Consider the following 18522-nt stretch of genomic DNA (forward strand, 5'->3'; position numbering starts at 1 on the left):
AGTGAAACTCCATCTCAAAAAAAAAAAAAAAAAGAAATGTCAAAAGACAAACTAGGAAAAAATATTTGCAACTCCCATTACAAAGGACTAATTTCCTCAATAAATAAAGAACATCTATAAATCAGTAGGAAAAGACTAAATCTATTGAAAATAGTAATAAAATAGGAAAAAGTTCACAGGGAAAAAAATTCAATGACACTTATAATATCTTTTCAAGCTAAGAGAAGTGTAATCTTCTACTTTTTTTTTTTTCTGAGATGGAGTCTTGCTCTGTCACCCAGGCTGGAGTGCAGTGGCGTGATCTTGGCTCACTGCAAGCTCCGCCTCCCGGGTTCAAGCAATTCTCCTGCCTCAGCCTCCCAAGCAGCTGGGACTACAGGCACATGCCACTAAGCCCAGCTAATTTTTGTATTGTTAGTAGAGACAGGGTTTCACCATATTGGCCAGGCTGGTCTCGAACTCTGGCCCCGTGATCCACCTGCCTTGGCCTCCCAAAGTGCTGGGATTACAAGCGTGAGCCACCGCGCCCAGCCTCCGGTGAGGATATTTATATACATAACTTCCTGGAGAGTAATTTAGCAATAGCTATCAAAATTTCAAATGCACATGCCCTTTAATCTAAGAATTCTAGGAATTTATCCTACAGTAAAGGGCAAAATTATTTATATACAAGCACTGTTACTAACAGCACATGATTGGAAACAATCTATCCATTCACCAGAGGACTGGCTAAATAAGTGATGGTACATATGTACAATGGAATATTATAAGATGACAGCTGTAAGAAAGAATGAAGAAGCTCTTTATGTAATGATTTCGGATGAATTACAAAACATATTAAGTGAAAAAGGCAAGATACAGAATAGTTACTACAGTATGCTATTATTTATATTTAAAAACTTGCAGGTATAGCAAAGAAAATCATTGGTAATTGCTTTTTTTTTTTTTTTTTTTTTTTTTTAGTGCAGACCTCATCAATCTTTATTAATTTTTTTTGTATACAAAAACAATAAACATTTTCTAAAAATACATACAAACAAAGAGATGCGTATCAAACATACTAGGAAGGTTGCACATGGGAAGTCGGGGAATAGAAATGGGGGTGGGAGTTAAAATAAATGAGAGAGGGACTTTATATGGATCAGTGATAATAACTCAATCCTCTATTTGACAAAGAAGAGGGAGAAGGAAGAGGAAGAAAAAGAAAGTGGGATAAAGGATCAGAAAGGGAGGAAAATAGAAAAAATTAGAGTATGACTCCAGGGTAGACCTGTTTTGTTGTCATTGAGTTGGTTGGTTGGTTTGTCTGTTGTATTCTTCATGTTTCGCCAAGTTGGCCAGACTGGTCTCGAACTCCTAGCCTGAAGTGATCAACCCGCCTCGCCCCCCAGAGTGCCGGGACCACAGGCGTGAGCCACCACGTCCAGCCCCCACATTGCTTCTGGCCTCCGTGGTAGACCTCCCAGACGGAGCGGCCAGGCAGAGGAGCTCCTCACTTCTACCCAGACACGGGGCGGCCGGGCAGAGGGGCTCCTCACTTCCCAGACGGGGCGGCCAGGCAGAGACGCTCCTCACTTCTTCCCAGACGATAGGTGGCCGGGCAGAGGCGCTCCTCACTTCCCAGACGATGGGTGGTCGGGCAGAGGCGCTCCCCACTTCCCAGACGATGGGTGGCCGGGCAGAGGCGCTCCTCACTTCCCAGACGATGGGCGGCCGGGCAGAGGCGCTCCTCACTTCCCAGATGGGGCAGCCGGGCAGAGGCGCTCCTCACTTTCCAGACGATGGGTGGCCGGGCAGAGGTGCTCCTCACCTCCCAGACGATGGGTGGCCAGGCAGAGGCGCTCCTCACCTCCCAGACGATGGGTGGCCGGGCAGAGGCGCTCCTCACCTCCCAGATGGGGCGGCCGGGCAGAGGCGCTCCTCACTTCTTCCCGGACGGGGCGCCCGGGCAGAGGCGCTCCTCACTTCCCAGACGGGGCGGCCGGGCAGAGGCGCTCCTCACTTCTTCCCGGACGGGGCGGCCGGGCAGAGGCGCTCCTCACTTCTTCCCGGACGGGGCGGCCGGGCAGAGGTGCTCCTCACCTCCCAGACGATGGGAGGCCAGGCAGAGGCGCTCCTCACTTCCCAGACGATGGGTGGCCGGGCAGAGGCGCTCCTCACCTCCCAGACGATGGGTGGCCTGGCAGAGGCGCTCCTCACTTCCCAGACGGGGCGGCCGGGCAGAGGCGCTCCTCACTTCCCAGACGGTGGGTGGCCGGGCAGAGGCGCTCCTCACTTCCCAGACGGGGCGGCCGGGCAGAGGCGCTCCTCACTTCCCAGACAGTGGGTGGCCGGGCAGAGGCGCTCCTCACTTCCCAGACGGTGGGTGGCCGGGCAGAGGCGCTCCTCACTTCCCAGATGGTGGGTGGCCGGGCAGAGGCGCTCCTCACTTCCCAGACGGGGCGGCCGGGCAGAGGCGCTCCTCACTTCCCAGACGGTGGGTGGCCGGGCAGAGGCGCTCCTCACTTCCCAGACGGGGCGGCCGGGCAGAGGCGCTCCTCACTTCCCCGACGATGGGTGGCCGGGAAGAGGCGCTGCTCACTTCTTCCCGGATGGAGCGGCCGGGCAGAGGCGCTCCGCATTTCTTCCCGGACGGGGCGGCCGGGCAGAGGCGCTCCTCACTTCCTCCCGGACGGGGCGGCCGGGCAGAGGCGCTCCTCACCTCCCAGACGATGGGAGGCCGGGCAGAGGCGCTCCTCACTTCCCAGACGATGGGTGGCCGGGCAGAGGTGCTCCTCACTTCCCAGACGGGGTGGCCGGGCAGAGGCGCTCCTCACTTCCCAGACAGGGTGGCCGGGCAGAGGCGCTCCTCACTTCCCAGACGATGGGTGGCCGGGCAGAAGCGCTCCTCACTTCCCAGACGATGGGTGGCCGGGCAGAGGCGCTCCTCACTTCCCAGACGGTGGGTGGCCGGGCAGAGGCGCTCCTCACTTCCCAGACGGGGCGGCCGGGCAGAGGCGCTCCTCACTTCCCAGACAGTGGGTGGCCGGGCAGAGGCGCTCCTCACTTCCCAGACAGTGGGTGGCCGGGCAGAGGCGCTCCTCACTTCCCAGACAGTGGGTGGCCGGGCAGAGGCGCTCCTCACTTCCCAGACGGTGGGTGGCCGGGCAGAGGCGCTCCTCACTTCCCAGACGGTGGGTGGCCGGGCAGAGGCGCTCCTCACTTCCCAGACGGGGCGGCCGGGCAGAGGCGCTCCTCACTTCCCAGACGGTGGGTGGCCGGGAAGAGGCGCTGCTCACTTCTTCCCGGATGGAGCGGCCGGGCAGAGGCGCTCCGCATTTCTTCCCGGACGGGGTGGCCGGGCAGAGGCGCTCCTCACTTCCTCCCGGACGGGGCGGCCGGGCAGAGGCGCTCCTCACCTCCCAGACGATGGGAGGCCGGGCAGAGGCGCTCCTCACTTCCCAGACGATGGGTGGCCGGGCAGAGGTGCTCCTCACTTCCCAGACGGGGTGGCCGGGCAGAGGCGCTCCTCACTTCCCAGACAGGGTGGCCGGGCAGAGGCGCTCCTCACTTCCCAGACGACGGGTGGCCGGGCAGAAGCGCTCCTCACTTCCCAGACGATGGGTGGCCGGGCAGAGGCGCTCCTCACTTCCCAGACGGTGGGTGGCCGGGCAGAGGCGCTCCTCACTTCCCAGACGGGGCGGCCGGGCAGAGGCGCTCCTCACTTCCCAGACGGTGGGTGGCCGGGCAGAGGCGCTCCTCACTTCCCAGACGGTGGGTGGCCGGGCAGAGGCGCTCCTCACTTCCCAGACGGGGCGGCCAGGCAGAGGTGCTCCTCACCTCCCAGACGGGGCGGCCGGGCAGAGGCGCTCCCCACCTTCCAGATGGGGCGGTGGCCGGGCAGGGGCTGCAATCCCAGCACCCTGGCAGGCCAAGGCAGGCGGCCGGGGGGTAGAGGCTGCCGCGAGGCCAGACCACACCACCGCACTCCAGCCCGGGCAACACCGAGCACTGGGTGAGCGAGACTCCGTCTGTAGTCCCAGTACCTCGGGAGGCTGAGGCGGGCAGAGCACTCGGCGTCAGGAGCTGGCGACCAGCGTGGCCAAGATGGCGAATGCGTGCCTGCATGCAAAGGAGAAAAGGCAGGCAGCAGTGGCGCGCGCCGGCAGTCCCAGGCAGTCCGTGGCGCGGGCAGCAGCAAGCCGAGTAGATTGTAGCCTGGGCCAGAGAGGGAAAGAAAAGAAAAGAAAGAAAGAAAAGAAAGAAAGAAAAGAAAGAAAGAAAGAAAGAAAGAAAGAAAGAAAGAAAGAAAGAAAGAAAGAAAGAAAGAAAGAAAAGAAAGGAAAGAAAGGAAAGAAAAGAAAGAAAAGAAAGAAAAGAAAGAAAAGAAAGAAAAGAAAGAAAAGAAAGAAAAGAAAGAAAAGAAAGAAAAGAAAGAAAAGAAAGAAAGAAAGAAAGGAAGGAAGGAAGGAAGGAAGGAAGGAAGGCGGTAATTGCTTTTATAAGCATAAAAATTCTCTGGAAGGGCTGGGCACAGTGTCTCATGCCTGTAATCCCAGCACCTTGGGAGCCAGGGTGGGAGGCTGCCTGAGGCCAGGAGCTTGAGACCAGCCTGGGCAACATAGTGAGACCCTGTCTCTAAAAAAAAATTTTTAATTAAAAAAAAAAATTCTCTGTAAGGAAACTAGTAAATGGTAGTTTCGTATGTGATCAGAAGGGAGCAAGACTTTTCACTGTATACAGTTTTATACTTTTTGATTATCTAGCTACGTAAAATACAGTGTTCAAAAATTAAATATTTTTCAAGTTATAGAGTGATATATATAGTACAACCTTAATATTTTTTTTAAAACACATAAATACATAGAAAAAAGCAGAAAATATACCTCAATGTTAGAGTGGTGACTATTGCTTAGTGTTGGGATTATGAGTGATATTTACTTTCTTCTAAAGTCTTTTTGGTATTTTCTGAATTTTCAACAAAGAAAATATACTACCTACATTACATATTCAGAAAAAAACCACAGAGGTCTTTTTTTTATTATTGATTTTTTTTTTTTAGTTGGACCATCTATGCTGCCAAGAACTAGTTTCTTCTTGATGGTGGCAAAAGGAGGAATCCTTTCACTTCTCCTATTCAGCTGAGCAATCTCAGGGGCTAAATGTCTCCACATTTCTAAGCAACAGAAAAGAGGCTATCAAATATGCCTTGCCTTCTGGAAGGACTAAAAAGGTAGCCCAGATGCAGCTGTCAAGAAAAATGAGATCCCTCTAAGAATACAATCATGATGTTACAGCTTTCCTAAGGCCCTGAGTGAATTTTTAAAAATACAATTCACATTCCATAATGCATCCTCCTGAAAGCCCACAGGGGACATGAGCAGCATGAATCACTGTATCAGCCCCTCCTCCCGACAAGGGCACAACACCCAGAATAGCTCGGTGATGACGCAGCAGCCTGAAACCTTTGAAAGCCCTCATCTTTCAGAGCGAGGAAATGAAAGGGAAAACAAGTTCTTGACAGACTTTAATTCTCAGATCTTTACAAGGCAGAACAGAGCAGCAAGGAAACTGGCACGGATCTTTGATTCTTCCCACTAGAGCCTGCAGTTGCTAAATGTGTGTGTGTCCATATGACAAATCTGCCTGATTTGATCTGCTTCTGATTACTAACACTACTGGGGTTCTCAGGATAGGAGGCATGTAAAAAAGGAGAGAGAAAAGATAAAATAAAAACAAATGAAAAAAATTAAAAATACTACTGCTATTTTGCAGATGATCACATGCTTTGATATTTTTCATTCTGATGACCGGATACTTTCACAGATATTATCACTTTTTTTTTTTTCTCTGAGACTGAGTTTCGCTTTTGTCACCGAGGCTGGAGTGCAGTGGTGCAATCTCAGCTCACTGCAACCTCCACCTCCCAGGTTCAAGCGATTCTCCTGTCTCAGCCTCCCGAGTAGCTGGGATTACAGGCATGCACCATCACGCCCGGCTAATTTTGTATTTTCAGTAGAGATGGGGTTTCACCATGTTGGTCAGGCTGGTCTGAAACTTCTGACCTCAGGTGATCCACCCACCTCAGTCTCCCAAAGCGCTGGGATTACAGGCATGAGCCACCGTGCCTGGCCAGATATTCCACTTTTAATAACTATAACAAGATATGTGAATAGTGTTTTGCATTTATCAAGCAGCTTTCATTTGAGATTCTCATTGATTTGACTTGCATTTCTCTTTCACGCACAGACAGTGAAACTGTCTTGTAATATGGTTAAGTGATTACTCTAGATGACAGTTTAATATTAGTAACAGGGCCAAGAGAAGAACCCATTTGCTCTTAGGACACAAGTACCTGACCCATTGAGTGGCAGTGCCACTAATCTGGTAGCTATTTTGGTCAGCAACCTGGGAAACTTGCACTGAGTTTCTGTAAAACACGCTGGCAGGATTCTCAAGTTTCTGACTTGGGAGACTGAGTAGGTAAATGACACAAATAGGAAGAAGGGCAATCTCATGAGAGAACATAAGTTTAGTTTTGGTCATGTTGTGCTCGGGCCTGAAAGACAGCCAGACAGTAAGGTACAGGAGACAGCTAGTCTTCTGGATTTAGAGTTCAGCAGAGAGGTGAACCTGCTGAACCCTGAGGTGGGGGTCATCAATGGGTGAGTGATCGTGCAATGCGAGTGGATGAGACTGCTTCAGGAAAATACACAGAGTAAGAAGAGAGAAGGGCATACGGCAGAACTGCATTAAAAAAAATTCCAGGCCAGGCGCGGTGGCTCATGCCTGTAATCCCAGCACTTTGGGAGGCTGAGGTGGGCAGATCATGAGGTCAGGAGTTCGAGACCATCCTGGCTAACAGGGTGAAACCCCGTCTCTACTAAAAATACAAAAAAAATTAGCCGGGCGTGGTGGCGGGCGCCTGTAGTCCCAGCTACTTGGGAGGCTGAGGCAGGAGAATGGTGTGAACCCGGGAGGTGGAGCTTGCAGTGAGCTGAGATCACGCCACTGCACTCCAGCCTGGGAGACAGAGCGAGACTCCATCTCAAAAAAAAAAAAAAAGAGAAAACAGAGTTATATAATTTGCCCAGCACCCCTCAGTTAATGGCGAAGCTGAGATTAAAATGTGAGCAGTCTGATTCAAAAGTCCGTAATTTTAACTGCTATGTCGCTTTATTTCCCATGGACGTGAGCAATGAGTCTAGATTCTGATCTAGGTTCTAACCGATTCCTAAGACTTTTGTCAGTCTATGATACAACGTTGCCTCCACAGTCCTAGGATGGTGCTTTTTGCTGTTTTGGGTTTGCTTTTTTTTTTTTGAGACGGGGTCTCACTCTAGGCTGCAGTGGCACAATCACAGCTCACTGGAGCCTCAACCTCCCAGGCTTAAGCAATCTTCCCACCTCAGCCTCTGGAGTAGCTGAGTCTACAGGCATGCACCACCATGGCTGGCTAATTTTTAAAATTTTTTACAGAGATAGGGATCTTGCTGTGTTGCCCAGGCTGGTCTTGTATTCCTGGCCTCAAATTTCTAGTGATCTTCCTGCCTCAACTTCCCAAAGTGCTAGAATTATAGGCATGAGCCACCACGCCCAACCAAGTATACATACTTTAATACCAATTAGTTGATTAGCTCTTTTCCAACGTGATTGCTGGCTGAGAATAAATTCTGATAAAAAAGAAAGATGAGCTTAGAGTTCCAGGTAGTTATACTAGGCCCTGACAGGGGAGGACGTGAGTTAGAACACACAATTATGCCTGTATTTGTGAGGTCTGATTTTTTTTTTAAATAGGAGGATACTAAACCCCAATGACTCACTTGACAACTTTCTCCAGAACCAAAATTTATTTAAAACACTGCAAATGGAGTAACTGCCAAAGAGAAAGCAGAAACCTTTAAGTATTATTGGATTCTACTCATTTCAAAACTCAAAGCTGATGACAGAGTTTTTGAGGATATAAAGAAAAAGAAACTCGGCCAGGCGCAATGGCTCACGCCTGTCATCCCAGCACTTTGGGAGGCCAAGGCGGGCAGATCACCTGAAGTCAGAAGTTCGAGACCAGCCTGGCCAACACGGAGAAACCCCGTCTCTACTAAAAACACAAAAACTGGCTGGGCGTGGTAGTGCATGACTGTAATCCCAGCTACTCGGGAGGCTGAGGCAGGAGAATTGCTTGAACCCAGGAGGCAGAGGCTGTGGTGAGCCGAGATTGTGCCATTGCACCACAGCCCGGGCAACAAGAGTGAAACTCTATCTCGAAAAAAAAAAAGAAAAAGAAACTCAACATCAATAAAGTTTATATTCTAAAAATTTAAGCTACAATCAAACTACCACTCAGAAGCATCAACAAGGTATCTATAAAGTAAAACTCAAAGGGTATTCTAAATATGACAGTATTCTATAAATAGTTCTCGGATTGTCCTAGGATGCCAGGAGGAAAATTTAATGAGTCATTGTACCCTCCTCCTCTTCCTCCTCATCATAGCACATACTGGGAGAGCTCTTCCTATTCTCTTAATGCTTTACATACACACCAACCCTAGAGGTAGACAGATGCTACCTCATTTCACTGGGGAGGAAACTAAGGCACGAAGAGGTTAAGTATTTTGCCCACGGTTACACAGCTAACACATGAAGGAGCTGAAAACTGAATCCAGGCAGTCTGGCTCTACCCTGAGCCACACTACCTATTAACTACTCGTGTCATAGTTAACATGAGTTAACTACTAACTCTTCTTTTCCCTAGTCAATTTTATGCCTGCTAGTTTTCACAGATATTTTGAGGATAAAGTCTCACTATTCCTACAAAGAAAGCACATTAATTCTTTCTTCCCATTATTAATTTGAAGTAAAGATAGTAATAACAGAAGTCTAAATTTAGGGAACAAGATGAAAATTCTAACTCAAAAAGAATCACAGGAAGAGCTGATTATTTTGTTTCAGGAAAGAGACGTTCATTCTAATTACACCAATCTTATCAAGCCTAAGCAATTAATTATCACTAGAACACACTGGCTTCTAGACAAAAAGATTTCCCATAGTAAAGTACTTTTAATGTAACTGAGCACATGGAGTTTCACCTTTTCATTCTTTTGTTGTTGTTGAGACAGAGTCTCACCTTGTCGCTCAGGCGGTCTTGGCTCACTGCAGCCTCCGCCTCCCGGGTTCAAGCGATTCTCCTGCCTCAGCCACCTGAGTAGCTGGGATTACAGGTGCACGCCACCACGCCCAGCTAATTTTTGTAATTTTAGTAGACACAGAGTTTCACCATGTTGGCCAGGCTGGTCTTAAACTGATCTCAAGTGATCTGCCCCACTCAGTCTCCCAAAGTGCTGGGATTACAGGTGTGAGCCACCGTGCCTGGCCACCTTCTCATTCTGTAGAAACATTTCATGCATGAAAGTCAGAAATAAGTGAACATATTTTTGCCTTGGCTGTTTTTCTTCCTTTATCCTACCTACTTCTGAAAAAACAGCATGGTTTTAAAACCAAAACTAAGATTCAGAAGAAAAAGCTTCCTGGCTGTGGTTGGCTAAGACTGGTCCTCCAAGATGTCTACATCCTAATTCCTAGAACCTGGGAATGTTACCTTTTATGACAAAAGTGACTTTGCAGGTGTGATTAAATTAAGGATTTTGAGATGCGGCGATTATACTGGATTATCCACGTGGGCCTAGTGTAATTTTAAGAGTCCTTAAGAGCGAGGTAGGAATGGTCATAAGGAGAGGGGGGAGGCAGGAATGGTCCATAAGGAGAGAAAGGGATGTGAAAGCAGAGAGGGCTGGGCATGGTGGCTCATGTCTATAATCTCAGCACTTTGGGAGGTTAAGGCAGGAGGGTCACTTGAGACCAGGAATTCAATACCAGCCTGGGCAATACGGTGAAATCCTGTCTCTACAAAAAATACAAAAATTAGCCGGGTGTGGTGGCGTGCGCCTGCAGCCCTAGCTACTTGGGAGGCTGAGGTGGGAGGATTGCTTGAACCCGGGAAGTCGAGGCTGCAGCGAGCCATGATTTTGTCACTGCACTCCAGCCTGGGTGACAGAGTGAGACCCCGTCTCAAAACACAAACAAACAAAGGGGGCAGAGAGCTGGCACGGTGGCTCATGCCTGTAATCCCAGCACTTTGGGAGGCCAAGGTTGGCAGAGCACAAGGTCAGGAGATTGAGACCATCCTGGCTAACACGGTGAAACCCCATCTCTACTAAAAATACAAAAAATTAGCCGGGCGTGGTGGCGGGCGCCTGTAGTCCCAGCTACTGGGGAGGCTGAGGCAGGAGAATGGCGTGAACCCGGGAGGCGGAGCTTGCAGTGAGCCGAGATCACACCACTGCACTCCAGTCTGGGCGACAGAGCGAGACTCCGTCTCAAAAAAAAAAAAAAAGGGCGGGGGGCAGAGAGAGATTTGAAGGTGCTATGCTGTTGGCTCTCAATATGGAGGAAGTGGTCAAGAGCCAAAGAATGCAGGAAACCTAGAGAAGCTGGAAAAGGCAAAGAAGTGGATTCTCTGTGGAGCGTCCAGAGGGCGTGAGGCCCTGCAGACACCTTGGTTTCAGCCCCATGAAACTCATTTTGGACTTCAATCTTAAGAACTGTAAGATGATAAATCTGTGTTGTTTTAAGCCGTTAAGTTTATAGTTACTTGTTACAGCAACAATAGGAAAGTTTTAAGTGGACCTAATCTTTTGTTGCTGATTTGCTGTCCTACCCAGTGATTTATTCATTCTATTAACATCTGTGGTCCATCAGACACGATGTGAAATGTTCTGTGTATTAAAAAAATGTATTAAGTCACAGCTGCTCTCAGGAGTTCACAGACCAGTGGCCTTCATCTCCTCCCTGCCAATGTGACTGTTTCTTTTCAACAACTGAGTCAGCCAATCTGGCAAAAAAAGGAGTTCTGCATACCTGGTCATGGATAAGCCCATGATAGAGGATGCTCTGCATGTCCCTGCAAAGCCGCTCCAAGCCACCATACTTAGACCAGACGTTGGGGCTGTTGGTTGATACCAAACCCTCCACCGTCGTCTTCAAATTACCCAGCAACTGCCAGTGCTCCCTCCTGCAAGGGCATCAGTTACACCAATGGTTAGTTACCTTTGCTGTACTTGATCTTGATGCTATCAAAGAAAGTCTAAACCGAGGAGCCTCCTGCCCCACATCCTAACATTCTGTCCCCTCTTAATTTTCACTTGGGGGCAAAACTCAACTCTGAGAGAATTAAAGTTATGAACGATACTAATATAAAGACAAAAAACAAAAAGCAAAAACTTTCACATTCAAATGGTACATTATGCTTTGTAAAGGGATTTTCATCTACTATCTCACTCGATCCGCACGTAAGTAGCTTATAACCCTAACTTTATAGGGGTATAACCCATTCAGATCCATTTTTATTTTTTGAGACACTTACTCTGTCGCCCCGGCTGAAGTGCGGTGGAACGATCACAGCTCACTGCAGCCTCAACCTCCCAGGTTGAGGTGATCCTCCCACCTCAACCTCCCGAGTAGCTGGGAACTACAGATGTGCACCAACACACCCAGATAATTTTTAAATTTTTTGTAGAGATGGGGTCTCACTATGCTGCCCAGGGTAGTCTCCAACTCCTGGCCTCAAGTGATCCTCCCACCTCAGCCTCCCAAAGAGCTGGGGTTACAGATGTAATCCACTGCACTCAGCCTAAGATCCATTTCTTAACAACAATAGTACCTGCACAATATACAAAAAGATGAAGGCATCCACGCAGAACCAGACATCTTTTGCCAAACAAAAAAGGCAAAAACAACTTCCTATTTCCTGTATTTCCAAGCACTAACTACAGCATCGTGAAGGACAGAAACTGTAGGACTAAGGCGGTCACTAAAATGTCATTTATGCTTATACTGTAAGAAGCGGCCATCGCAGAGGCCAATGGACCACCAACTTTTGCCCAGTGACTCTGCATCTCCTATGCCTCTTCCTCAGAGCTAACTAGCCTCTGATTTCTTAGGACACAGTTTTCACATGTGCCAACAGGTTACAATCCGGTCTCACAGGCCTGAGAATCAGTCTGACTCATGACGTGACTCTGCATACCTGTGTTCTGATTCATTCTGTACTGATTTACAAGGTTAACTGTTAAAGAACATCATGAGGCTGGGCACAGTGGCTCACACCTGTAATCCCAGCAATTTGGGAGGCTGAGGCGGGTGGATCACCTGAGGTCAGGGGTTGGAAACCAGCCTGCCAACATGGCGAAAACCCATCTCTACCAAAAAATACAAAAATTAGCCAGGCATGGTGGCACATGCCTGTAATCCCAGCTACTCGGGACACTGAGACAGGAGAATTGCTTGAACCTGGGAAGCAGAGGTTGCAGTGAGCTGAGATCACTCCATTGCACTCCAGCCTGGGCAACAAGTGTGAAACTGTCTCAAAAAAAAAAAAAAAAGGAATATCATGATAAATCCCAAAAGCAAACATTAAGTACTCTATCATTCTAGGGCTTTGATTCCAAAATTAGCACTGACATCTTAGAAACTTTGAGCGCTCAGATCTACCTATAATTTCCTCTGGACAAAGCTGAAGAATTTCCCTTCCTCACAAGGAAGTGTCCCTGAGGTGCCAAAGCTACAAAAGAATGTGGCTTTTATTCTAAGATACAGCAAACAATCTATATTTGGTATCTGCTCATGTAGAAGAAAACTTCTGTAAAAATTTGATTTACATAGCTACCATATTTAGTGTCACCTTTTAAAAAAATTTTGATTGATACATAATTGTACATATTGATAGTATACAATGGGTACATTGTGCATTGATCGCAACAAAGTAATTAGCATATCCATCACCTTAAATATTTATCATTCCCCTGTGATGAGAACATTCAAAAACCTCTCTTCCAGCTATTCCGAACTACACCATACACTGCCGTTAACCCTCGTCATCGTACTGTGCAACAGAACGTACCCCTCCTAACTGTCGGTCCCCTTGGACCTGTTGACCAATCTCTCTCCATGCCCTTCTCCCGCCTTACTGTGCAACAGAGCCCCAGAACGTACTCCTCCTATCTAACTGTCCCCTTGGACCTGTTGACTGATCTCTCTCCATCCCCTTCTCCCACCTTACTGTGCAACAGAGCACCAGAACGTACTCCTTCTAACTATAACCATGGACCTGTTGACCAATCTCTCTCCATCCCCTTCTCCCACCTTACTATGCAACAGAGCACCAGAACGTACTCCTTCTGTCTATCACTATGTACCTGTTGACCGATCTCTCTCCATCCCCTTCTCCCACCTTACTGTGCAACAGAGCACCAGAACGTACTCCTTCTAACTATAACCATAGACCTGTTGACCGATCTCTCTCCATCCCCTTCTCCCACCTTACTGTGCAACAGAGCACCAGAACGTACTCTTCCTGTCTAACTATAGCCATGGACCTGTTGACCGATCTCTCTCCATACCCTTCTCCCACCTTACTGTGCAACAGAGCACCAGAACGTACTCCTTCTGTCTAACTATCACTATGTACCTGTTGACCAATCTCTCTCCATCCCCTTCTCCCACCTTACTGTGCAACAGAGCACCAGAACGTACTCCTTCTAACTATAACCATGGACCTGTTGACCGATCTCTCTCCATCCCCTTCTCCCACCTTACTGTGCAACAGAGCACCAGAACGTACTCCTTCTAACTATAACCATGGACCTGTTGACTGATCTCTCTCCATCCCCTTCTCCCACCTTACTGTGCAAAAGAGCACCAGAACGTACTCCTTCTGTCTAACTATAACCATGGACCTGTTGACCGATCTCTCTCCATCCCCTTCTCCCACCTTACTGTGCAACAGAGCACCAGAACGTACTCTTCCTGTCTAACTATAACCATGGACCTGTTGACCGATCTCTCTCCATACCCTTCTCCCACCTTACTGTGCAACAGAGCACCAGAACGTACTCCTCCTGTCTAACTATAACCATGGACCTGTTGACCGATCTCTGTCCATCCCCTTCTCCCTCCAACCCTCCTCATACTCTGGCAACCACTATTCCACTCTCTACCTCCATGAGAACAACTTTTTAGATTACCGAGTAATAGCATGTGACAGCTGTCTTTCTGTGCCTGGCTTATTGCCCTTAATGTAACATCCTCCAGGTTCACCCATGTTGCCAAAACTGAAAGAATTAAGGTTGAATTGTATTCCATAGTGTATACATATCCCATTATCTTTAGCCATTAATCTGATGATGGACATTTTTTTTAAGACAGAGTCTTGCTCTGTCACCCAGGCTGGAGTGCAGTGGCATGATCTTGGCTCACTGCAACCTCTGCCTCCCAGGTTCCAGCGATTCTCCTGCCTCAGCCTCCTGTGTAGCTGGGACTACAGGTGCAGGCTACCATGTCTGGCTAATTTTTGTATTTTTAGTTAGACGGGGTTTCGCCATGATGGCCAGACTGGTCTCAAACTCCTGGCCTCACATGATCTGTGCACCTCGGCCTCCCAAAGTACTGGGATTACAGGCATGAGCCACCGCACCTGGCTGTTGACGGACATTTAAGTTGATGTCATATCTTGGCTATCATGAATAGCACTGCAATAAATAGAGGAGTGCAGATATCGCTTTGATACACTGATTGCATTTCCCCTGGATATATACTCAGTATTGGGATTGCTTGATCACACAGTAGTTCTATTTTTAACTTTTTGAGGAACCTCCAGACTGTGTCACATAATGGCTGTACTCACACTCCCACCATCAGCGTGTAAAGGTTCCCTTTTCTCCCCATCCTCACCAACAATGGCTATCTTCTGATTTTTTTTTTTTTTTAATGTGCAGTGATTAGAATTGGTTTGCTAGTATTTTGTGAAGGATTTCTGCAGCTATACTCATCAGGGGTACTAGCCTGTAGTTTTTCCTCCTGTGTCCCTCTCTAGCTTTGGTATCAGGATAATGTTGGCCTTGTAGAATGAGTTTGGAGGAATTCTCTCTCCTTTGATTTTGTGGAATAATTTGAGAAGAACTGGTATTAGTTCTTCCTTAAAGGTCTGGTAGAATTCGGCAGTGACGACATCAGGCTCTGGGCTTCTCTTTGATGGGAGAGTCATTACCGATTCCATCTCATTACTCACTATTGGTCTGTCCAGGTTTTCTATTTCGTCAAATGATTCAGTATTGGTAAGCTGTATGTGTCCACAAATTTCTTCACTTCTTCTAGGTTTTCCAATTTGTTAGCACAGAGTTGCCCATAACAGCCTCTAGTGATTCTTTGTATTTCTGTGCTGTCAGTTGCAATGTCTCCTTTTTGTCTCTGATCTTATTTATTTGAGTCTTTTTTCCCCCTTGGTCTAGCTAAAGGTTTCTTAATTTTATCTTTTGAAAAAAACAACTCTTTTGTTAATCTTTTATATATATGTATATTTTTTTCATTCTCTATTTCATTTATTTCTGCTCTGCTCTTTATTATTTCTTTCCTTCTACTAATTCTGGGTTTGGTTTGTCCTCGTTTTCTAGTTTCTTGAGGTACAACATTAGGTTGAGATCTTTCTACTTTTTTGATGTAGATGTTAATTGCTATTTTCTTCCCTCTTAGTACTACTTTTGCAGTATCCCACTGTTTTTGGTATGTTGTGTTTCCACTGTCATTTGTCTCAATAAACTTTCTAATTCCTTCTTAATTCTTCATTGACCAACTGGTTGTTCAGGGGCATGTTGTTTAATTTCCACATATTTGTATAGTTTCCTAAGTTGTTCTTGTTATTGATTTCTAGTTGTATTGCATTGTAGTCACAAAAGATACTTGAATGGCCAGGCGTGGTGGCTCATGCCTGTAATCCCAGCACTTTGGGAGGCCGAGGTGGGCAGATCACTTGAGGTCAGGAGTTCAAGACCAGCCTGGTCAACATGGCGAAACCCCATCTCTACTAAAAATACAAAAAAAATTAGCCAGGTGTGGTGGTGCGTGCATGTAATCCCAGCTACGCAGGAGGCTAAGGCAGGAGAATTGCTTGAACCCAGGAGGCAAAGGTGGAGCTGGGATTGCACCACTGTACTCCAGCCTGGATGACAGAGTGAGACCCATTTCAAAAAAAGAAAGAAAGAAAAAAGAAAAAAGAAAAAATACTTGATATGATTTCAATTTTTAAAAGTTTGTTGAGACCTGTTTTGTGGCCTACCATATGATACCATATATCCTGGAGATGGTTCCATGTGCTGCTGAGAAGAATGTGTATCCTGCAGCTATTGAGCAGAATGTTCTATAGATGTCTGTTAGGACAATTTAGTCTAGGATATAGTTTAACACTGCTGTTTCTTTGTTGATTTTCTGTCTGCATGATCTGTCCGTTGCTGAAAGTGGGGTATCAGAGTCCTTGACTGTTACTGTATCAGACTTTCTCTCCCCATCTAGGTCTACTAATATTCACTTTATATATTTAAGGTGCTCCCATGTTGGATGCATGCATGCATATATACAGGCATCCTACATGGGAACACCTTAATATATAAACACACACACACACACACACACACACAACTGTTATACCCTTTTGCTGAATTGACTCTTTATCATTACATAATGCCACTGACTCTTTTCACAGCTTTGGATTTGAAGTCTATTTTCTCTGATATAAGTATAGCTACTCCTGCTGTCTTTTGGTTTCCATTTGCATAGAGTATCTTTTTCCATCCCTTTAAGTCTATGTATGTCCTCACATGTGAAGTGAGATTCTTGGAAGCAGCATATGGTTGGGGCTTATTTGAATGGTTTTTAAAAATTCATTGAGTCACTGTCTTTTATTTGGAGAATTTAACTCATTCATATTTAAGGTAATTATCGAAAAGTAAGGTTTGTTACTTGTTTTCTAGTTTTTTTACAGTTCCTTTCTTTCCGTTACTGTCTTCCGTTGTGGCCGTTGATTTTCTCTAGTAGTGTGCTTTGATTCCTTGCTTTTCAATTTTGGTGTGTCACAGGTTTTTGCTTTGTAGTCAGCATGAGGCTTACAAAACACATTTTGTAGTTATAAAAAGTTATTTTATTTATTTTTAATTTTCTTTTTTTTCTTGAGACATAGTCTCACTCACCCAGGCTGGATTGCAGTAGCATGATCTCAGCTCACTGCAACCACCATCTCCTGGGTTCACCCGATTCTCGTGCCTCAGCCTCCTGAGTAGCTGGAATTAGAGTTACAGGACCTGCCACCGCACCCAGCTAATATTTGTATTTTTAGTAGAGACGGGGTTTCACTATGTTGGCCAAGCCAGTCTCAAACTCTTGACCTCAAGTGACCTGCCCACCTCAGCCTCCCAAAGTGCTGGGATTACAGGTGTGAGCCACCATGCCAGGCCCATAAAAAGTTATTTTAAACTGACAGCAACTTAAGTTTGATCATAAAGATAGGAAAAGGAAGAAACAAACAAAACCTATATTTTAACTGCATTCCTCCCCAAATCTGGAATTTTTGAAGTCCTATTTTACATATTTTTATATTGCCTATCTCTTTAGTGTCTTCATCTTTTTAGGATCATTTATCCTAATGATATAATTATCAGTATCAGAGAGTTGAAATACTAAATTCAACTGAAGCTCATACACACTGGTTTGATTAAACCATTATGCCTGAATCTTAGATGCAAGCAAACAGATCACAATGGAGAAATAAAATATCCTTTCCCGGCCAGGCGCAGTGGCTCACGCCTGTAATCCCAGCACTTTGAGGGGCTGAGGTGGGCAGATCACCTGAGGTCAGGAGTTCGAGACCAACCTGACCAACATGGAAAAACCCCATTCTCTACTAAAAAAATACAAAAATTAGCCAGGCGTGGTGGCACATGCCTGTAATCCCAGCTACTCGGGAGGCTGAGGCAGGAGAACTGCTTGAACCTGGGGGGCGGAGGTTTCAGTGAGCCGAGATCGCGCCACTGCACTCCAGCCTGGGCAACAAGAGCGAAACTTCGTCTCAAAAAGAAAAAAAAAAAACTATATCTATACGTATACATATATATGTGTATATATACGTATATATATACACACACATATAAATACATATATATACACATACACATATATATACACATACACATATACACATATACATATATATACACATACACATAAATATACACATACACATATACATATATATACACATACACATATATATACACATACACACACACACATATATATATATATGTGTATATATATATATCCTGTCCCTATTCTTTAACCACGTTTTCAGCAGATAAGGTCAGTTTTTCCTATTACCTGTTAGGTAATAGTTATTTGAATGGTATCACCCTGTATTCACATGTAATCTTTATATGAGCACAATCAAGACCTTGGAAGTGAACTGGTTCAAAGCAGCTCTTGGTAGAGCCACTTCTGCCATTATACAGAATGTTCTCCTTTAATCACCATAAACTAAATGCACATCTTTCTAACTGTCTCAACCTACGCCTGGATGGAACCAGGCCTAAGTGGCAGGGAGAGTATAACCCATCTCTACATAAATCATTTTCATCAACTCACAATCAAGCCAATCTCAGAATAAAA

At 46.4% G+C, this 18522-nt stretch overlaps 1 protein-coding gene across 14 annotated transcripts in view; it reads right to left on the reverse strand.

Moving 5' to 3' along the window:
• The window catches only part of RUBCN (rubicon autophagy regulator), a 77957-nt gene that overhangs the window by 38073 nt on the left and 21362 nt on the right, over positions 1-18522 (reverse strand). For 12 of the 14 annotated variants that reach the window (XM_063622128.1, XM_063622126.1, XM_063622125.1 and 9 more), the window contains exon 2: positions 10894-11047. The exons of the other annotated variants lie outside the window; for them this stretch is intronic. In XM_063622128.1, coding sequence (XP_063478198.1) covers positions 10894-10932 — 39 coding nt within the window. In that variant the 5' untranslated portion in view covers positions 10933-11047. The remainder of the gene's footprint in view (positions 1-10893; positions 11048-18522) is intronic. 14 annotated transcript variants of the gene reach the window in all.

The sequence above is a fragment of the Symphalangus syndactylus genome, chromosome 17, assembly GCF_028878055.3.
Source record: "Symphalangus syndactylus isolate Jambi chromosome 17, NHGRI_mSymSyn1-v2.1_pri, whole genome shotgun sequence".
Classification (NCBI taxonomy): domain Eukaryota; kingdom Metazoa; phylum Chordata; class Mammalia; order Primates; family Hylobatidae; genus Symphalangus; species Symphalangus syndactylus.